This window comes from Thunnus maccoyii, chromosome 23, assembly GCF_910596095.1.
Source record: "Thunnus maccoyii chromosome 23, fThuMac1.1, whole genome shotgun sequence".
Classification (NCBI taxonomy): domain Eukaryota; kingdom Metazoa; phylum Chordata; class Actinopteri; order Scombriformes; family Scombridae; genus Thunnus; species Thunnus maccoyii.
The window spans coordinates 13,045,328-13,068,862 of record NC_056555.1 but is presented as its reverse complement, the minus strand read 5'-3'; the positions used below and the strand labels follow the sequence as shown (position 1 = coordinate 13,068,862).

General features: G+C 39.4%; 1 protein-coding gene across 1 annotated transcript in view; it reads right to left on the bottom strand.

The window, feature by feature from the left end:
• ptpn12 (protein tyrosine phosphatase non-receptor type 12) overlaps positions 1 to 23,535 on the bottom strand; it is a 50,591-nt gene that overhangs the window by 3,522 nt on the left and 23,534 nt on the right. The window contains 11 exon segments of the mRNA XM_042402955.1: positions 294 to 377; positions 1,396 to 1,449; positions 2,526 to 2,574; positions 2,576 to 2,598; positions 7,151 to 8,105; positions 8,817 to 9,006; positions 15,794 to 15,879; positions 19,428 to 19,526; positions 20,755 to 20,832; positions 20,949 to 21,015; positions 23,029 to 23,171. Of these exon segments, the coding sequence (XP_042258889.1) occupies positions 294 to 377; positions 1,396 to 1,449; positions 2,526 to 2,574; positions 2,576 to 2,598; positions 7,151 to 8,105; positions 8,817 to 9,006; positions 15,794 to 15,879; positions 19,428 to 19,526; positions 20,755 to 20,832; positions 20,949 to 21,015; positions 23,029 to 23,171 (1,828 nt within the window).

Here is a 23,535-nt window from a genome sequence, read left to right as displayed (position 1 = left end):
CCATCAATCATTTTCTGCATATATGCAGCAAAAAGCTAAGTTTCAAACGCTGCAGATAAAATCAGCAAAAGCAACTCCACACTTTTAAAAAAAAAAGTGATGACATTAATAGAAACCATCTTTGTCAGCTAAGGTTTTTTTTTTCTTTTTTGCAAGGTGACTGAAAAAAAAAGCATTACTTGTGCAAATATTACTTGTGTCCCTTCAGAAGTGTTCAGTCACAGAAAAAAACCAAAAGGTATATTCACTGACGTCCGAACATCCGACAGAGGTAAGAAAGCAGACTTACCCACCCAGGTCTGACTTGCTGTCTGTTGCCGTGGTGCCAGCAGATGCAGGGTCAGTTGGAGACATCTTCTTAACGCAGTCTGACACATCTACACAAACAAACACGCACAAACACACCACACAGAATGGAAATATTGTGTGAATATCAGTGGTTTAAGTGCTTAGCAGGTGTTGTATAATGGTGTTAGTGGTGTAAGATCTACTAAGAAGGTAGAGGGGAAGTCCCAATTCAGTTAAAACCATGATTATTACCAACTAGTTTGACTTGTTTGCACTGAAAATACAAACGCTAGAGATAATTAGGTCATTTAATAATCAGGTTTGACTTCATATCTCTTTATGTTTTATCACATTACTGGCTGATAACACATGGTTATAAACAGTCAAATGCACAAACACCACAACACCCTCTTACATGAGGAATAAATACATTAAACTCACCAAAATTGACAACGTTTTTTGTGCTGCAAAGAAATTTGTCTATGTGCTTAGAAACTTGCACTTACATAGTTCATGACATTTAAAGTCTGGCTATCGGCAAGAATTTAAATGCAGGCTTTTTATTCTGTGTAAACGCTCCTATTGAGTTATATACACAGTGAGTAAAAAAATCATTACATAATTCAAGTCAAACAGTTATTTCCTTTCGATTATTCTGTGTCTGTCTCACACACACATACACACACACACGTAGCCAAACTACTGAAGCAATAAATTGGCAGTAACCATCATCACACAATCCTCAAAGCACAGATAAGCACATGCTTTCATTGCACCTCTCTACAGACATGTTTGATCTTTTCTTTTTTTTCTCTTTTTCTGTATCTCTTTGCTTCACGCTACCGCTCACTCTTTTTCCTTTACAGCTGCCCTTCTGCTTGTCAGTCGTTTATCATGCGCCGGCTAATTTGTACAACACTGAAGGTCTGTTTCCTGCTCTCCTCTGTTCTGCTGACTAACCGCACACATAAAGACGGGACGCGCAAGGACAAACGTTCAGAGACAAAGCAGGTGCCCCTACCTCTGCCTACACACACACAACACACAGATAAACAGACAAGACGCAGGAAGTCAAGCGCAGGTAAACAACGACGTGTGTGTTCTTACCTTTGTGTGAACCGCTCCAATCGGCCGAAGCTGATGTCCTCACTTCCAAAGGGTCTGACGGAGAGAGCGAGAAAGGAGCGGATTAGACGAAGAAAAAACATTTGAAGACAAATGAACATAAAGTTAAGACACGTTAAGCACAAAGAGACACACATGCCCATCCGCTCGTCCTTTCAAACTCACTATGTTTATAAAACATTTACACTTTTCTTCCTCATTCAGTCTCCTCCGTTAAACCAACCCTTTCCTCCGTTCCTCAGTCTCCATTTGGAGCCAAAGCTTTGCCTTCACATGATCCTCTTTGAACCAGAATCAGGCAGTGAAAACAGGTGAGCCCTCTTTGATCAAAACAGGATTTTAAAGCCTCAGAATATGGACTTTACTTACATTTACCCTTCATTAATGTTACTCTATACATGTATCTGTTTCTAAATCCCTCCAAAAAGACAGTGACTAACAGTGGTAGCCTGATTCAAAGATTATCTTTACATAAAAACTGCCTGTACTGGAGGTCTGAAATAGCCAATGGTGCCCTCTTGTGTTGTAACATTGATAAAGCTTCTCATAAAAAAAAAAAAGAACTGAGGTCACTTTTAACACATCTGTCAAACTGTTTATCTCCTTTTCATCTCATGTGCTCTAATATTTTAACACTCTAAAAGAAAACAGCAGAAGACAACATGGAGGCCGAGTTATTAAAGAAAGACAGATACCTGCAATATGTGAATCCATCTGTGAGTTTGAAGTGAGGATGAGTGAGTGAGTCCCTACCTGCTAATACACTATAAAAGGTACCAGATAAGATGAAATAGAAATTTATATTCCACCTGTTTCAGCTCATTTCAGAAGCTGCCGACTGTATCAAACAACCATTTTTTCCTCACATCACCATGCATGAATTTTCTCTCTGCAAAACAATACAGCACCTCACCAAGCAAACAAAACAATGACTGTGCTTGGATCGACTCCAGCTGTTTATAAATCACTGATCCATCCACCTTTTTAGGGAGCCGACCAGTAACACGGACCCGTGAAAAAACACCTGCGATGTATCCAGCAGGTGGCCCGGTCGTTGAGTCCGTGTCACTGGAAACACACACCTGTGAATCTCCACCAATGCAAAGACGCACCTGTGGCCAGTATGAAGGACTCAGGGGTTCTCTCGGGGAGGGGGGGGGGGGGAGTCGTCGCTGTCCCAGCAGTCTGGGGTTAAAAGGTCAGAGGTCAAATGAGAAGCAATGTTAATTCACTGGCCGAGAAGAAAAGACAAAGAGATCGGCAAGTCAGGTGAAAGCGGGACAAAGAAAAGCTCAACAGATGAAACTCAGAACAAGTGTTTCCTCGATATCGAAGGATTCTTTGTGTTTATACTCAGTGGTTCACAAAGTGATAAAAAAACTGCTTTGTTATAAAAAAATCTGTTTTGTCTCTTTGCTTCACATATTTAAAATAACATGGATGGGAAACATGGACAGATATTTGCCTGTTTTTTTGTCTTCTGTTATTTACAGTGACAGTTTATTTATGTTTCTAGACGTGTGCCTGTACTATTGGATCAGAAGTATCACTTTGCCAGGTAATGATTTAAGTACATAAGGTGGCATTCATGATGTCAGTAGCAAATCATAAAAAAGAAAAATAAACAACATTATTATATCTACTAAAAGTACTTAAAATATATTTTTTTGTTGTATTCTTATCATTATTTTTGTTACTGCATTTGTGTTAATTGGTAAATCAGACACAAGCACACATATAAAACTATATTTTGTTTATTATTTTTTCTTTCTATTACAAATCAATGCAAATGCTTAAAAAAAAGTTAAATCTGCTTTTGCTGTTTTAAAAGCATTTTATTAAATTTCTCAGTTGTTACATACATGTTTTGTTTTTCGTCTTTATTTTGTATTAATTCCTAATGTTCTGCATATTAGTTTCATATGATGCAATACTGTATCTGAATATGGTGACAATGAAGCCATTTGAATTTGAACTTTAAGATGCATTCACATGTGATGAGCCCTGATAAGCTGCATTTTGCATTTTCTTTTTTTTTTTCCCCCTGATTGTTAAAAGTCCGTCAAGCTATTTTCAGTTATTCAAAGTGGAAAATGTTTATTACTCCTAACCAAATGTTATTAAAAGTATCAGTCATGATATCTGAAACAGATAAATGGATTTGCAGATGCAGAGTGCTGAGACGGCTATGACGAAGGAGGAGATCTGTACATCTGATTTCAGTTTCTTTGGGGTTTTTTTTTTTTTTTTGAGGGACTTTTTTGCTTTTTAATAAATGCGCAGTCTGTTTAAGTCTCAGGCCTGACGGATTGAGTTGCAGTTGAAATACTGATATGTTCCAGACAGTCGCTGATTACATTTCCCTGCATTCTCCTGATCGTATCCTGTCTGAACTCTCCATCTCTGAGGGCAATACTGTCCATCTCCCAAGCTTTGAAAATCTGACACGGGTCATTACTATTAAGCTCCCGTTGCAGCATGTTAAGAGAAGGAAGAGATTCGAGGGGACATGTAATGAGGGAAAGATGATCTTGTTTTGACTTCCAGCTGCTTCAGACTTCAAGTATAACTGCTACTGTTAACCAAAGCCAGCGACTATAAACACTGGACATCTGACGTCTAAATAAAAATACGAGGATGTGCAATATCGACTGTGGCTTAGTGTTAACTACATAAACTGACTCAATTATCTCAGCCAGACACAACACTGCTACCAGATTATTTATGGGGTGTAACAATAAACTTTTATAAATCCGCTGTCCAGCTAAAAGGTTTCTGTTTAATGCAAGTTAATTGTCTAAGGAGTCGTTTACTAGTAATGAGCTTATTACAGAGCCTGAGATTGACTGTCTCTTTCTCACCGAGACCTAAAAGCCAGACCCCCTAATTATATTCTCTCTCATTCACTGAGGCGGGAATTTACTCTCTAAAGGGTTGAGATATTGCCCTTGGAGATTTATTTGCATTAGAGTACAACACAGTTATTAAATATGAGTCTAATTAACCGGCTGTGACAATTTATTGATCCTAACGTGTCTCGTCTTCAGTGATTTGAGTTTTTTTGACCTTTAAGTCATTCAGGCTGAGCGTGATGGTTGTTTCATAATGGGTGATTTTAATATACGGGATAATCTGTGATCATACACGGTTGACTTCCACCATTGTTGGGTCTTATTTAATAGTTGTAGCTAGAAGTCATCTTCTACCACCTCTGTGATAAAAAATATTTTAGATTCAGTGTCTGTAAAAGGTTCTTACTGTTATAATTTCTTCATTTGCAGCTGTGTGTTTTCTATACTGCATGTAAAACCCTTAAAACACCTTAGATTAGTGTATTATTAGTGAAATAACGGCCAAAGTAACAAACACTTGCATCATTTTTTAAACATTAGGCACCTGAACAGCATCTTAATGTTACCATAAATGATAAGGGCAAAAGTGCAGCTTCAAAGACAAACATTATAGAATAAAAAGTGATTTTTTCAAGACTGTTTATAACTTTTGATCATTGCCACAGGCTACTTGAACGTGTTTTACCAGTGTGACAAAAGTCCATTACTAGCAAGATAATGAGTACTGAATATTCAGTTAAGAGTACTAATTGAATGTGGAGTATTTAAAAATTAACTGTTATATATTACTGTCATATTCTACTTTTTTTATCTGTTATCATATTTATTAGTTTTAAGATAAGAATTTTATTGATCCTAATGGAATATTTTAATATCATATCTGTATATTTGTAATGTTTTACATATTTAATCACAATTTTTACCTCAAACTTTTCATGCGTTGGTCTCCCATCATTTTACTGTTTATACTTGTATCTTATTAGTTTGTCACTGACTATAACCTGTACAAAATGTGCAATACAAATCAAGTTTGATTGATTCATTGATAGTGCAAATCAGTGAAACAAGCAGCCACCAGCTTTCTCTTGTCATTTCACAAGGCAGCGATTAGCTCAGAGCAACTCTTCAAAAAAAGCAGTCATTAGATTCTTGCAAACTGATCAAATAGCAGCCATTAGCTTTTCAACATTAGCTTTTTTTTTTTTTTTTTTTTTTTTTTAAACAAAGCGCTACCGCAGCCCAAAAACAAATAATATGCCAGAAAAGCCAAGCAGACCAAAACTCAAACTGCCACTGCAACCACTTCAGGACTGTGAGGTAAATATTTCTGCATTTGCTTTTAAATATTGGAAATACTTGAGGAGTGCATGACGTGTGATGTCAGACATTTAAAAGGGCTACAATAACATAGTAAGTGTTTAACGGGAACACTTAACATGGGAAAGAAATGTTTCTCAATGGGTTCTTCTGAAACAACTTCAGACATTTTGCTTTATTGTTCTTTGGCACAAGTTAGAAACATGTCAGATTAAACAGATTAAATCTAACTGAGCTGCCTTCTATAAACCTACGCACAAGTAAAATACAGTCTGTGTTATATCTAAACTAAAAGAGTGGCGACTCTTGTAGAATATACACTAGTTTTTCTTTCAAGTGCAGTGCTGACACACTGATTCATAATGCACCCTCATAGTTTCATCCAAATATTTAAAAATGCTGTTAAGTTCTTGCATCCAGAACTCATTCCAGATCAAAACAGTCCAAAGTCCAGAACAACACACTCCACGTCAGCTCCAATCACAGCAAGAATCAGATTTCAGAATCATCATGATTTTGAAATCAAAAGAGCAGAAGGAGGGGGGAGGGGGGGGGCGAGCTTGATCGTGACACCCCGGGAAGATAAAAAAAAAACAAAAAAAACCACATCATTGCGATCATGACGGCGCAGCCAACACACAGCAAACAGTGTGACACTGCTCTGTTCAACCCAACGTGCACAAAAGGTGGCAAATGTGTATTTATCAGTGTCATGCAGTGTCGATCCTTCACCATCCAACATGCACACACGGATTCCTGCACGCACGCGCGCACGCACGCACGCACACACACACAACTGCGTTGAAACAACAACACACATAACAGGATTTCTTTCATTCCTTCTCCCGCTCAGCAAATCCGCTCGCTCGGATAAACACACACAAGCTGAAAGAGGAAGAGTAGAGTTGTTTTGACAGATGTTTGCCTGTTAACATTTGCAGCATTCCACACAAACCGACCAATTAGTCATACAGTCATGCTTTATGAGACTCACTGGAAACTATCTTGCTTTTTTTTTTTTTTTTTTCTAGTTATTTTTCTTGTCTTCCATGTCTCCAGTTTTTCTGTCTCTCGGTTTCTCTGTTTCTTCCTGCGTCTGACTTCACCCAGCAGTAAGAACGGTCTACAGTGCGTGTGTGTGCGTGTGTTGACAGATAAAACTTGTCATTACCATGTGGTCTGTCTGAGACCTCTGTCTCCTTACTGACCCAGAAAATGACTCTACTGTGTGGTTTCCCTTTGCCTGTGAGTGTGGATCATAATAAAGACGGGTTGTCAGACTTACACTTAGTGCTTTCAACAGTGCTTTAGTGAAAAGAACTCATCAGACGTGAGCTGGACTGAACTGCAGAGTTGAATGTTTAGTTTGGATCATTTCCGGGTCCACTTAAATTAATCATGACTGCTGTCTAAACTTGATCCATTTAGTTCAACTGGATGTCTATTTATCTGACTACTTTTATAGTTAATTTGTTGGCTTCTCTGTTAACTTGCTAAGTGATTCTGTCAGGAGAGAATTAGATCCAGTCATTCAATTAAAGAGCAACGGCTGAAGCTGATTGACATACTTGCTGTGGGTGACGGAGAGCTCTGCCCTGCGATCGACATGGGCGACACCTTCCTGACCGGCTGGTGGTCTCCGTGGTGAGAGGACGAAGTAACCATGGCTGTCGCCGTGGATACATTAGTACGACAACCCTCCCTTCCTCCAAACATCTCTCCATCCCCCTCTTCGTCCGAGTTATCAGAGTGCAGGGGGTTGGTGAAACTCAGGGCAGTCCTAACAGGAGTGGAGGAGGAGGAGGAAGAGGAGGAGGAGAGGTGGGAGGAGGAGGAGGAAGATGGGGCGACGCGGTCTGACGAGGAAGAGGAGGAGGAGGTCTTTGGGAAGTGTTTTTCGGGGCTGTTGCACGGTTGAGCCCACGCTGCGTGGCCGGCCTTCGGCTCCGCTCTCTCCCCTGCGTGCGCGTCGCCCTTCTCGCTCTTCACAGGGAGGTGGTTTGGTCTGGCTAGGACCCCTCCATCCGCTTGACCATCCCCGCATCCACCCGCTCCGCCCTCCGTGCCCGAGTCCTCCGACAGCGAGGAGCTAGACGTCAGCAGGGATTGGCCCGAGCGGGCTTTGAAGGCGTGGCCTCTTTGCAGCATGGCCGCACTGTTGGTTGAACCGCTGCCCACTCCGCCCGCTACTCCCATAGAGGAGGAAGTGTCAAAGCTACGAGGTCCTTCCTGCAACGGCACCTTTTTAATCTCAATGCTCAGCTTCCTCTCGATCCGAGGAGCACCGGAACATTCAACGACTGGCGAGAGGGGGGAGGAGGGAGTCTGGGTCTGGCTTTGGCCCGATTCTGACTTTGTGGATGTTGAAGATAATTTGTTGTTATAGTTGTCATTAAGATCTAGGTTTGAGACCTGGGTCTGCTGTTTTCGACTTAGCAGATCTTGGTCTTTTTGTTCTGAGGGACTGGTCTGCGTGTTTGGACTGGGCTCTGACTGGTTCTGCTGCTTGTCAACGTCTTGATTCTGAAAAGAAAGGAAGTGAAGAAACAAAGCATGAAAGACCCTTCTGAAAAAATGCAGCAAAATCTTCCACATACTTTCAGTGTTGGAACATGCATGAATGGGAGCCAGAGGGAAAGCTTGTGAGAAAAATGTATGAAATTCTCTAGAAATATAACTAAGATTCCCAGATTAAACATATAAAAGGCCTTATGTAAGCTGTTTCCACATAATGCATGTAAACAAGTATACTGATAATGAACATCTACCATATTTTTCAGTAATTGCTCACAAACACCCCCTCCCAGAAATATCTAATATTGTCCCTAACAGAAGAAACATGCAGATCAATTAAGATTTCCTACAGTTCCCAGTAAACGCTGTGGTTAAATCAAATATATAAAATTTGTTTCTAACAATGTACAATAATCTTGATGGCCAAGTGGACTGAGGCCCAAATAACAAGTCAGGGACTTTAATTGCATGTCATGCCGCTCTCTATCCCCCTACTTCCTTTCAACCTGTCAAATACCTAATAAAGGTAAACTCTAACATACCGAACAGGTTTTACAGGTCCAAATACCAAACATACAACATGAAAAAACTGTTTTTTTTCCACAACACCTCCAGTGAATCAGCATTTTTGCACAAAAATACACATTTATACAACAAACTTGATATACTGTAAATAGATTCTGCAATCATACAACTTTAATATTTCCACTGTATCTGTACCTTTGTCACATTATGTTGTGCAGTAGCCAGGACGTGTATGACAGGTTTGGGGTGGTAGCGGTCGTTGTCCTGCCGTACGTTGGTGACAGTGGGGAAGGCTGAGGGGGGAGACGGGGTCAGAATGGGGGGTACGGGGTGAGGCTCCGGGGGCTGGAGTATCTCTTCCTTGACATCACCTTCTACCTGGGTGCTAGAGAGAAAGAGACAAAGAGAGCAAACAAGATTAACAGCAAAGAAAGAGACTAAACCAGACAATACTTTCACTGTGTGGTGAGTACACACTCTGAGACACGTTTTTGGTGTTCTTTAATAAGACATCTCACTTCCCCTGAGCCCAAAATGTAACAGAGGCAGTATAATTAAAAACACCACACTCATAGCCAGAATTGCACTTATAACCGTGAGAAAAATTCATTCATGTACAGCCAAACAAACCCTGCTTTTATGCTATTATACTTTTTGAAAGTTGAAGTACGTCTGAAGGTGCCTTAAACAGTTAGTTTTGCTTAAACAGAAGAAGACTGTGGTTCAGGCTATTAAGGAAATCAAAATGATGAAAAGGCAAGAATTTCATCATAGGGGTCAGACAACCTCCAGACATTTTGGACATCCATGTTTAAATGATTCTCCATCTAAAAAAAAAAAAAGAATGATGAAACTCAGATATGACACTAACTACATATGAAATAAAGTGAGCTTCATATATGAATGAAACTAAAAGGCAGTGTCTGTCCACTAGGTGGCACAATTTAAAAAAAAAAGGTAGCAACACGCTCACAGTACAAATTACAGTACATGTCCTCAGATGTCTTCCACTGTCAGACAGCTCTCGCCCATATTTTGTGGATTTAAGGTTGACATGATGAACTGAAAACAGACTCTGAATCACTACTACAGAGTTAATCCCTCTGTATGAATTGTACTGTATACTGTGTTTAATGTTTCTGGAAATGCAATGCAGAGTCTAAGATAGATTTCCATACAGGACATCAACAATGTGCTATATTTTTTTTTATTTTATTGTGTTCTCTAGCAGCTTCATTTCACATATAATCATTCATCACCATTCAAGAAAGAAAGAGTGATTTCTATTGTATTTTACTGTGGTCAACAAAAGTTTTCCACATATTCTGTAGAGCATTGTGTACTTTAGTAATGTGCTTATAAGCTTCACAGCTATAAACAGTGTAGGTGTGTGAATTTTACACAGGATATTGAGGTTATCATCGAGCTCGCCTCACATATGGAAAGTTATACTTAAAGATATTGTTCCACTGCACAGAACATACATTTGCTTATACATGAAAATAAGTACACACACACACACACATACACACACACACACACAAAACCAGTGAAAGGATGTGGTGATGTGCTAAATCAAGAGCACATGACTGAACGAAGAGCTAGCCTAAGACTGCACATGATGCTGTGTGTGTGTGTGTGTGTGTGTGTGTGTGTGTGTGTGTGTGTGTGGATCAAAGATAGACTGATAGAAAGTCAGACACACAGAGAGAAGTTGCAAGTTAGAAGTAGGGGATTTCCTTTTCTTAAGTAACTTTGGTGTTGCAGCCGCACAGTAAAAGGCTTCCTCATAAAGCCTCAACATCACAGTTCAGCGTCTATTAGCTGCTACTCTTCTATAAATCTATGCTGTCCATTTTGTAAATTCATTTTTAAATTTTGAGTAATTTTGGAATAAAATGTGGCAAAGGCATTTTGAGTATACTAATAATAAGTAACCACGCAACGAGGATGGGACGCGACTCTACCACACGATCAGCGAGGCTACGAAAGACATGAAGGACAGAGGTTTCCCGGTTAAGGTTAGACCCTCACGACAGGATCGAGTCGAGCGAATGAATCACCAAGCACGGTGCACGGCAGGAAAAAGACGGTCAGAGGAGAGCTGACATCAGAGGGAAGCTCTAGGTTTACAGAAGTCATTAAAAAAAACCAAGACGAAAATAAGTCACATGAAAGCCCACACATAAGTTAACATATTCAATCCAGAAAAATCTATCATTCTTTACCTTCTTCACCTTTAGACAGGAGAAATTATCAATACAATGTAAGACAAAAACACTTGAAGATGTCTGGTGGTATTTCCTTTTCTTCCACCAATTTCTTAGATAGACAAACAAACAACAGTTTTCTGTCTGTTTTCCTTGAAATAAGAGCTGTAAAAATAAGTCGGAGGTTGAAAATACAAAATATTTATGATGGACAAATACATTTTATGCACTAAGCTGCTATAGAGGGCCCAACTTTTATATATTAGGCTTTCACTCCAAAGCCAGAGGTGTGTTCTGGCCAGTTAAAGTTAAAGGTCAATCTACAGAAACTTTCACCATTGAAGCTATAGTTTGGCAGATGATGGGTGAGTGAGTTGAGCTGAGTGTTGACAGTTATATCAGTTCATGGTATTATTTCTATGTTCTACCAGAGAGATTGTTTGTGGCAGATTTTTTTTTTTTTTTGACAGTTTGAGTTCTCTTCTTACAGAAAAGATGACAGATGAAAAGCTCAGGATAGTTCCCTTCAATGTCAACGGTAAACATAATCCGATAAAACGCAGCAAGATACTTTCCAAAATGAAAAAAGAGAAGGCACATATTGTATATTTACAAGAAACACGTTTAAATGATGAAGAGATAGATAGAAATAGGCTTCACAATCTAATCATAAACAGAGGGTTGCCATCATGATTTCCAATAAGATTTCCTTTGAACAGACATATGAACATTACAAAAAAGGAAGGCAGATTTATCCTGAAATCACCCTACTTAACATTTATGCTCCACAAAAGGTATTGATAGATATTTAAACGGGTATATTGCTGGCAGCAGGGACCAAAAGATGGATGATGCACGTTGAAACAACCATAAACAACTGGACAGATGTGACGATGGAGATTTACATGATGGAAAAGGTAACTTTCTCTTTAAACTTAAAGATGGACATCTTCATACAACACTGGGAAAATGGGTGCAATATGTCAAACCTCTGAGACCTGACTTTGTTAAAATAATGAACTGAAGGAACTATTAACTATTGTTTATTTATTTTGTCCCTTTACCTTTCACTCTCTGGATGTATATAGTTATGTAATGTCTCTTTTTTCATAGTTATCCCTTGAAAATATGAAGAAATAGTCTATGAGTCAATCTAAATGAAAACAAGGCTGAGAGACTAATTTTTTTTGTAGAAGATACTTTCTTACTCTTTTTTTTAAAATCTTGGCTTTGAAAATGTACCTCATGTTTTCTCTTTGCTCTTATATCCATTTGTATTGCCTGTGGATGTAATAACGATGCACTTAGACATAAAAAAATCTAATTAAAAAAAAAAGAACAGACAAATTACCCATGAGAGCAACTATACTCTCAATGTTGTCCTCAATGTCATCTTCATTGCCTGAGCAAGCAAAAGATATATTTAACAATAACACAGATGATTCTCACTGATGCTGGTTGTTACCATGGGGATATGAATCATTCAGATGAGTTTATTCAAGCCTTGTGTCCTTCTGAGATAAGATAAGATGAAACTTTAATGATTCCTGAGGGGAAGCTGGGCTGTTACAGGAGCAAACACTAATAAGTCACAGTAAAACAAATAAAGACGAGCATAAATGAAACTGAGCTTAGAGGCACAAAACACAAACTGAGAAACCGCATCGCTAGAACATACATGGAGAATGAAGTAAATATGTATTAAAATATTATGAGGGTTTACATCAAGCGAATAAAGAAGTAGTTTCCCCTGAAGGGTAAAAAAAACATTCTGTTTTATCTGTAGAGGGGAAAAAAAAGCCAAAAGTATGTTGTGCTGAAAATATAAAAGATTAAAAAAAGATTGTTTTGTTGCCTCTTTCTTGCAATTTCCTCTGGTTATAGAAGTTTAATTGTGTTAGCTGCTCTGGAGGTAAACTGTGTAAAATATTTCTGCGGTTTGAGTCCATTTTTTTCTTAAAGTTGTAAAAAGGATTTACATGCAAAAGACAAGATCTCTAACAATCTACTTTAACCCTGGAGCATAAAAAGACTAAAAACCATCCATACTGTTGGTAACACAGTTAGAGCTAACCTTGGCCAACATTATGCACACTTATACACACACACACACACGCAACTTACACACCCACACATACACACATGCATGCAGACTCACCAAAGTCATGAAATTTATGCGCTAGCACCACCCACACTCACAAATAAAACACAGAAACACACAAGGCGAGCGAGCTGTGTCCTCCACATATGTACTCCAGAGGGAAGATGCTGCATTTTTAATCAGTGTGTTGGTTCACAGTGGGTACCTGCGCGCATTCATAGGAGGCAGGATGCGCTAGAAGGGGATAAAGCTTAAAAGTGAAACTTCCTGATTTCGAGTTCTGCTGCGGAAAGATTCGCACAGATGACTACGCCAAAGTAGGCCGCTCAGGCAAACCACAATGATATAGATCACTGTCTATTCAAATGTGTATTTCAGGCTTCTAGATAAGATGATTATCTATTTGGTTGTCTGCTAATGATGAGAATGAACTTGAAATGCTCACAAGCACTGCAAAAGGGGTGTCAAATCAAACAATAAGGCGTCAGGCGCCTCTGTTGGAGAGCAGAACCTCCTCAGCCTAGAAATAACACTCGAAAACTACCAGCTTCATATTTTAAATGTTGTACAACAAGCTTCGGTTTACCTTAATATCCTCACATTGATAACAGTGCTGCAGATTTAGCTTGATCAGTATGGATTTTGTCTTGTGGTGTGGAAAAACAGTCACCTTGAAATTGTTGATAACTGTTGAATTGTTGTCTGACTAGGACCAAAATGGCAGATAGGGCCGGGTGTAAATAAACATTTTCAGTAGTGAGTTTTAGGTAAAAAACGCAAAAATAATACTTTTCTGAAACCTTACTACGAGTGATATGAACACACTTCAACAAAACCCTTGTTTTAACAATGTACAATGTTATGACTTAAGTCAGGAAATATGTTATCATCCATTAAAAATCTGGGCAAATATTCCATGCCAGATTTCATCACTTGATGGTTTTTGATTATGGAGATGCTACAGGCAGATTCTGGTATCAAGGTTGATGTCCAGCCACAATGGTATGTGGAGGATATGACTCTTCAGGGTGCGGCTGTGAGTGTGTGTGAAAGTCGTGACTCAGTATCTACAGCTTGACTTTGATGTCAGCCATTTCTGAGTTTCTGCAGAATTTCTCACAATCACACCACTTAAGTCACCCAGGGGGGGGAGTGTGGCCGGCAGAATGTGGACTATGTTGGTAAAAATAGCTCTTACCATCACTAAAATAGTCTCAGGCTCAAACTAGGCCTTCGACGTTACTTCTTTAAGAAACTGAGGGATGACAAGGAGAGAGAGAGAGACACAGAAAAGACTCACAGACAAAGACAAGAGTAGAAAGAGAGGAATCCATTTATTACTGACAGTCGCGCTCTATCCATCTTCTGGGGACACTTCCTATTTTGGCAGCATTTCCGAGTTCAAATTTGTATGTTTAACCTCGAACAGGAAAGAAACTTTTTTCAGTAAACAGATCACTTGCAGCTACCTCCCAAAATTAGGACTTCTGAAAAATGTTTGCTTTCCCATCGAACCGGCTGCTGCAATAGACAAATTCAGGAAGCCAAAGGCTCGATAATTTTAGCGCAGTAAGAGAACTCAAAGGTCATGTTAGGGATGATAAATGATTTTTCTGTACCACTGGTCACACAAGTTAACTTATTACTGAGGTACAGAAGTGGCCTTAAAATTAAATGAAGATTAATCCTGAGTAAAGAAAGAAAAAAAAGGGCAATGATTCACACACACAGACACAAAAATGCTGCCAACCTGGCCATTTTTAGACAATGTAGTTGGAAAAGGCTCCCAGCAACAGGTAATTAAGTAAAACAGTGTCTCCTGGCAACAGGATGTCCCCTGTGACATTAAAGCAACAGTGCTGAGGCAACTTCTTTGAGCAATGGCATCTACCGAAGCTTCTTTAAAAAGTTGTGCTGTGTATGTATTGTAGCGTTAATGGGAGTGGGGGGGAGGAGGGAGGGGAGGACAGTGCCGTCTGTGGGTAGATAATATGAGTGAACGAGGGACTGGAGATGAACTGGCTGAGAGAAAGTGGAGCACAACCCCTGCTGGGCACATACAGAAAAATTAAAATGAGAGGAGAGGGAGAAGACGGGAGCACAGAGGAGCAACTCCCGCTTATCAGACAGTAGAGAGAAGCGAGAGGAGAGAGAAAGGAGCAGGAAAAATGCTGAAGAAAGACGTATAAAGGAAGAGAAGGCATGCATGTGTGCATACGAGCCCGTATGTGTTTTAAAATCATACGCCTGCATGTGCGTAAAAGCGTTTGTTCTCACAGAGGAGGGAGATGTAAGATGTAGCAGTTCTACTTAAACTAGCCTAAGGTTGTGGCGTGTTCAACACAATGTAGTGTTGCAGACTATTGCAAAGTGTTGCAAAATGATCTATAAATACAGCTGCTCCTCAGGCCACAACAGTTGTTAACAGCAAAACAGAAGTTAACTTCAGTAAAGTGGAGGCCCGAGTGTATCTGTGGGCTGACAGGGAACACATGTTTCACAAAGCTCTGGTTGGTTTGGGGTGAAAAGAACGCCCGCTACTTCTTTTTGGATATGTTTTGATTGTGTTACTTCTTTTTTTTTTTCGTTTCTTTTTTTCCTGCCATCCTCCTACAAAACACAACACCCACTGTGTTCAGTGACGGGCCACTTCACACCTACTGCTCACTTCTGTGTGAGTCTGTTCATTCATCTGTGTGGAGGTTGAGAGCGGATCATTATATTCTTCAGCTGCATTCATTTTGCAAGTGACGAGTGATTTCTGATAACTCCGGGAAAGCAGATCTGAGCTTAAAAAGGCTCGGATAGAAAAACTTTTTGTGAGGACAAAAAATACTATCAAAAGAGAAAACGTGTCTTACCTGCGTATGCGAGGAGGTTTTGGAGGAGGTGTGTCCCATCTCTCGTCGTCTGACTGGTGGGCCGCTTTGACTGGACTACTTTCATCCTGGACACACATGCAAACAAAGATTACACTACATTTTGGAGGGAAATATTATACTTTTTATTGCACTACATTAATATAACAGCTGTAGCGACTTATTACTTTGCAGATTAAGATATTTTACATACAAAACGTGATCAGTTTACAGATTGGACACATGTGTCCAAATTAACATTGACGTGTGTTTTTCTTGTTATTATCATTCCTTTTGTTCATACTGACCATGAAGAGATCCCATAATGCCCTTTCATTGTTGGTGATGAGGGACAAAATCCACAGTCCTCTTTCATGCAAAAATGTATTTAAAAGTTTATTTGAAGATAATTTGAGGGTTCAGCTGTCCAAATTAATCAAATATTATCAATATCTTTCAAAGTTACAGTCTTTTTAGTGCCAAATTCCCTCTTTTTGTTACGATCCTTCCACTGCAGCTGAACAGGAAAACACTGTCCATCAAGACACAAAGAGGGACATTTTTTACTGAAAAGACTGTAACTGTGGAAGATATCCACTTTATTTGACTAACAAAGCCTCATACTGTATTAGCTTTAGAAAAAAACTTTTAAATACATTTTTGCTTAAAATGAGGACTGTGGATTTTGCCCTCCATCACTTACATTGTAAGTGCATTATGAAGGGATCTCTTAACGGTCAGTATGAACAGGAGGAATAATTACAGCAAGAAAAACCTGTTTCAGTGTTCACTCAGGCACCTGACTGTTGTTTTAAGACAGACTTGAAAAATTGTGAACCTGTCCTTTAAGTATATGATCTGAATACTTTTTCCCATCACTGATTTTAGGACACGTAAACATTTTACTTCCATAATTTAAGGATATTCTGTGTTTAATTGTTTTGTGGAACTTCTGAGTCTGCTCTATTGTGGCCTGGAAAGTTCTTCCATCTCACATTGACATCTGAAATGAACACACCTGAGCTGCAGTGAGTGTTCTGGTATTTGCAGGGCAGTCTGACAGCATTCCAAATGTGATTTAGTTTGGCGTGTTCAGCCAGTCTAAGAGCATTTAAATGTGTGTGTGTGTGCAGAAAGACACATTTTGTCCTGCTAGCCAGAATGAACCTTGATAACTGGCAAATAATCTATATGACTTCAGCATACGCACTATTAGCTTTGCAAAATTTTGAAGTAGCTTGACTTCATTACCCAAAAGTCAATTTCAGCGCTCATTGTCACTGGAGTTTTTATGAATGCTGTTGAAATATAAAGTACTTTTATCTCTAACTACTCTCTGCTATCTCTCCTCCTCTGGATGATTCAGAGGTAGAAAGTTGCTGAAATTGTTCCTGAAATAAGCCCTCCTCCTCCCTACTAATTTTCTTTCTCTTCCTCTCACCTCCTGTCTTCCTCCTCCTCATCCTATCCTCTCTTCCCGCGTGACTCATTAATTTGACTCTCTCTCCGCTCTGATAATGAGAAGACGACAGGACAACTCCAGCCTTCATAAACTCATGACAGCGGGGCCAAATCAGCTCTGTGTACGTGAGTACGTGAGGAACTAACTTGAGTATAAGACAGGATTACATTACATCGCGGTTGGCTGTTCACTGTACGCATGACTGTGTGTGTTGTGAGAAGTAATTCGGTAGGAATACTTCTCGCAAACAATGACGGCTGCGTGCGAGCAGAGAAACAAGTGTGGGATGCGTGTATGTGTAGGCTTATTGTTCGTACTGCCATTGAGAGCACCTATGTGGGTGTTTCAGTCACTAACAATGGCTGACTGGACATGAGTCAATGTGTGTATGGACTGAGTCAGTAAAGCAAACTGATAATGTTTTGAAAACCAAATGTGTGTGTGAGAGAGTCCAGTGTGCTCTTGAACTTTGTAAGATAATGATAAGTTTATAATCAGCAGCAACAAACTTGTGCCGGAGTTGTTGTGTTCCTCACAATACACACCACACCTACTCTTAGCAAATGATTAATAACACAAAGCTGAAAATTAGTAATATGATTTTTAAAGGCTGGTACAGCAGGTTTCCATCAGTGAGTTACTGAAAGATATTTTAGGGATTTTAGGTCAAAGTTTTTTCCCAGTACAGTACTGTAAATATGCGATTGCGTGTCTTCGTGTGACCGTCTGCAGCGAGGGTCCCCCCTTCCCTACGGATGCGTGTGTCTATTCTCAGACTCAAAGTGCATTATGGGAGAGGGGTGATGTCATCAGAGCTTCCTAAGCAGGAAGTCAGCTCCTGGATTACGGCCAATTCGCCCTCTCATCGTCTCTCTGTGTCCTCAGTCTTTAGGTTTTTTCAGTTGTTCCACAGTGTCTCATTCATTCCTCTTTCCTCAGGCTTTCTGTCTTTTATCTTCACATCTTCACATATCTACATAACAGTGTTGGGAAGTAGCGGTGCGACATGTATTACTAGTTTAACTACATTTTATGGTAGCGGAAGGGTAGCAATGTGGTTTTTTAAAAATCATGCTTGCTATTGGAAACGTTACTCAAAAATGATTGAAATGTTGCTCCTCCACCTGTGCTGATCTCACACCCCCAACTCCCCATCTTATGTTTCAGGAGAGAATCAATCAAGCAGGCTGGTTTGACTGTACAGAGCGGGAAAAAAAAGTAGGACTGACACTTGACTGGTCCATTCTATCTTTAAATTACTTAATAGTAATATAATAGTAATATTGCCTTTCTTAATTATATTAATCCAGTATATTAATACCAGTACATTTTTCCTGTAACACTTGATGTGAACTAGCTTCAGTGTGTTGAGTTAGTTTTTCTGTGTAGCTCGCTACATTCAACATTGTGGTGTTACTGTAGTTGAACTACTTCCAATGAAGAGTAGCTTATAGCTTCAGTAGCTACAGTTTCAACACTTCTACATAATGACATGATACGATGTGAAGGAGCTGTGTATCAGGGATCTGTCTGTCACCTGCAAGCTTCCAACACCCGATTCAATTTCAGCTAAACCGAGATAATTGAACTGATTGGACCGGGGGAGCACTGCAGTTAATGTTAAAATAGTCCAGTATGGACTTTGATCATAAGCAGGGGGGCGAATGTTTCTGAATATGTTGTTTTTGTCACATGCATAAACTTTCTGGCTTGATTGGACTTCTAGGGCGAGGGCAGGAGCAACAGGAACAATTAGAGACACGACTCATATGGTGTGGGTGTGGGTGTGTTTGTTAAGAGTTACATGGGGCAATATAGGATAGTGAAAAGTAAATTAGAATGAGGGCAGTGATGACTGACAGTGCAAAGCTTTTTTTCAAGCTCTTTTAAATAGGTCTTACTGTATACAGTCCTCTGAGACCACTGTAGAGGAGGATCTCTCCCTCTTTTTGGCACAAACTCTACTTTAACTGTGTGAGGAGCAAAGTTTTCTGAAGGTTTGTCTTCTCTCTCCTCTATTCCTCCTACCCTCTCCCTCCCCTGTGACTAATTATTTGTGTTTTTTTCCCTCTCCGAGTGTGTTACTCAGCGACATCCTGTCTTTCTTTAACACCAGACAGCATGTGCAATGTGTGTGTGTGTGTGTGCGCGTTTTTGTGTGTGTGCGTGTCATACCATGCCATCGTGTATCTGCGTGTTGGTGGGACTCTCCAGTAGCTGCAGTTGTTTCTGAAAAAGCTGAGCGATCGCTCTATGGACTAACTCATACTGCTCCTAGAGAGAGTAAGACAAAGACAGAGAGAGAGAGAGATAAAGAGAGAAACATGATGAGACAGGGAAGGGAGAGGAGAAAAGTGTTGCAAAAAGCCAGAGAGAGGGGGGAAATGAGGTGAAGGAGAAGAAAAGAGAAAAAGGCTTCAGCAAATCGATACAGAAGCAAAAACATTTTCTGTCTGTACTCAAAAACATCCACTTACAAGGAAATACAACCTGTGTGAAAACAATGAAACAGCCTTGACTGATGAACAGTGATGTAATCTCATTACTTTCCCTGGTAAGACAGGAAGTGTACAGCACTACATTTTTAAAAATTACATTACAGTTTCCGGCTTTAAAACGACTTGACTTCTGTTAAAAATAAAATTCCCTATAATTCAGGTGCGAGACACTGAATGACAACTGTCAGACTGTGTGTGTGGGAGGAAAAAACATAAAAGGTTTCAAAAACATCAAAGGAGGCTGTTGTTAATTGAATTTACAGCACTTAAAGAACATGACTAGAATACATGTTCAGCTGAGAATCACTTGACACCCGTGTCAAAATTGTGGCAAAACAACCCTATCCAGTTACAAATAATGATGGGAATGTGTCAGCCTCTGCTAAACAGGCTACGATCTATTATCAACCAGGTGTGTGGTAACACAGGAAAGAAGAGACGTGTGGTAGGAAACTTGGAGGAAATGTTGCTTATCTGCTACAATAGAATCACTGTCTTATTACTCTCACAAAACCCTAAGAGAGTAATGATTAACTTCCCAAAGACTGCTGCATTACATCAGAAATACACTTACAGAAAGTCACTGCAGCTAATGCAATGCAAACAATATAAATTGTAAACAATAAATTCACAACCTTTCAGAAAGCTTAAAATGGCTTAAATGTTTGATTATATATTTCCTAAAACATGCATGTCTGTGAAATGCTTTTATTAAAGTATATGTACACCCATAAATATCCTTATAAGTTTATTAATTATTAAACAGCTTATTTGAAAAACCAGGTATAAGGATAGTTAAGCACAAAAAACATCACACAATATTGACCCCCTCCCTTGTTCCTTGTGTGCACTGCAGGCATGAAAAAATCTGACTGCAGCAACACTTTCGGGTTTAAATTACACCCAATTAATCGGAGGGCTTAAATAGATCACACATCTGTATGAATGCATAATACAGTTCTGTGTGTAAAAGAAAAGACAAATTAAACCTGAAAAAAACAAACCTTGGTCTGGACAGCGGAGTGTCGCTGCGTCCTCATTTCTTGGATCAACCGGAAAACGTTAAAATCTTCTGGAATTTTCTATAAAAGCACAAAATACGACGAAAGGGCTCATTCTCACTTGAACGGTAACATGATTTGTACAGGTAAATGTGTGTTTGAGGTATGTGTAGTAGAGCGCGTGTGTGTTCACATACCCCAGCTTTGAGGAGGTTCCACGTGTAGTCGATAGCACAGATAGCACCCGTCCTCCCACAGCCTGCACTGTACAGTCACAGGCATACAGGTTAGGTTCAACAGAAGCAAACGTGTAAAGACGCAAACACACGTCTCATCGCAAACATAAATCCGTAAAGAAACATCTCTATGTCAAATACCAACTCTGATTTCTTGACAATTCATAAATAGGAATAAATACAGAAAAACACTCAATCGCATGTGTGTTAGTGACAACGCCTCTCCCAGACAGGATGGAGACAGGAGCTGCACAGAAGTTCAGATATGTGATATCATGTCTGACAAACACACACACAAAATCATAAAACTTCATCTCATGCTGTCACAGAGCTCTCCGCCACTCTTAACAAGCGCACACATACAGTATACACACACACAGAGCATCTTTACACACACACACACACACACACACACGTGCACATGGACACGCAGAGACACAGCTTTAAGTCCTGCTGTGTGGAACCGGGAAGTGTCCTCAGGCTGCTCATTATAGCTGATTACACACACATGGAGACAGTGTGTGTGTTGTGTGTATACCCATGCATGTGTGAAGCACAGGATCCCATAGTTAGCTTGAATATATTACCTCATGAAACAGTGTGCTGTGTTTTCATTCTTGTGAACTACTTCATCAATAGAGGTTCTTTATTGGTAGAAATGGTGCAGTTATAACATCTGTCAGAAATGTGTCATTACCTTACGGATAGCGTTTGAATTATCAGCTTACAGCCAACTAACTAATAAATGTGGCTTTAGTAAGAGGGGTACAAACTGTAAAACATCAACTTCATACTCGGACACAGACTGGAACTAATATACAGTTTATGACAAATAGAGTCATGTGCTTCTTAAAATCAATTCAGTGACTACATCTCTGTTTATTATGCTGTAACAGATCGCTGACATTTTGAGAAGGGTCCAACCACAGACCTCACATCTGGGTTCTGCGAGTAAGGTTCCCAGACGTCAGACATGAGATGTGTCACTTCCTTTTCTGCCACAAAAGTATACAAGTAAATATGCAACTTATTTTACGGTTAATTTAACTAATTTTCTCTCAGCGTGAGAATTTAACAGCATCTTCTGTGTAAAACAATATGTCATATGTGAAATAATAATCCAACAAAGCCTCACAAAGAGTTAAATGTTCAGTAGTTACTTAGCATTTTAACAGTAACATTAATATTAGCTGACATTTAAACAGTCAGCTAATATGCTGTTTAAAATTAGCTTGTTGCATATGATGATTTTGTGTTAGTCAATGAGGTAACTGCACAATTAATTTTTTAAGTGACAAAAACATGAGAACATCTCCCTTGAGCAGAGAAATGTGACCCTTTTCAAATCTAGTAAAATAAAATTTAGATCTCTAAAGGAGGTGACACACCTCACGTCTAGGGACCCGACTCTCTTCCCATTGGCTAACAGACCTGGGGTCCCCAGACATGAAGTCCGAAGTTGGACCATCTTGGGCATTTCAGGTTCCTATAGTCAGTGGCAGCTATCAGAATAAAATGATGGTCTGCCTCATCTGGTTAGGTCAAAAATTGCATTATGGAATTTTATTACAGTGAATTAAAAACCAGGAGATTCATCCAGTAGAATAATGAAATGTCAAACAAAATAAGTTAAAAAAAAAAACAACATACATCATTTGAATTTTAAAAATAAAGTCTAGCTTTTTTCCCCCAGAAGTAATGTGTGTTTGTATGCGTCGGGTCTTGCCAGTACTGCAACATTTCTCTGCTGTGTCGAAACTTGATTTCAAAACACACACAAACCCCTGCTGGCCACCTGTTGCGCATTCTTGCTGCCTCCTCGCAGAAAACTACTGGTGATCTCATTAATCACTCTATTCAGTCCGAGAATTTAAAAAAAAAGTGATTCAGAATCAGCATTGCTTGTGTTGAGGTATGATTTGATGCATACCGAGTACATTGTAGATCGCACCATTTCATTACTTGATGTTGCCTTAGTTACAGTATGTTCCTACATGTGTGTGTTTGTGGTGATGTCTCTGCACAGTGTGTATCTACCTACCTGCAGTGCACACATATAGGGACATCATCATTCTCTTGGTATTCTCTCATTAGTCCTATCATATCCAGTATGGAGTCAAATGATGAGGGGACGTCGTGATCAGGCCAGTTCATATAATGGAACTGTGTTATCCTCCGTCTTTCCTGCAGGAAGACAAACAGGAGAACATCTTTTTAAAAGGTGGAGAGTCAACTGAAGGCCAGAAAATGTCATTACTGGGCCAGGTGGACAAAGTAAATGTGTAAATGTGAATGTGTGGGAGATATTTCAATATTACTGACTTTCAGTGGAATTGTTTGGTGATGATAAGAAAATGCTGTGTCATTGTTTTTACAAAATTCTGCGGCTCAAATAAAGGATTTGAGCAAATTTTACTTATAAACTAAAAAATGGGCTCTTGTTTTAAATGTGCTATTATATTTCTGATAATGTGTATCAATGCAACACCAATTTGATTATTTTTATGTGATTTTTGCATCCATTTCCCATATTGTCAGGTACATCAAT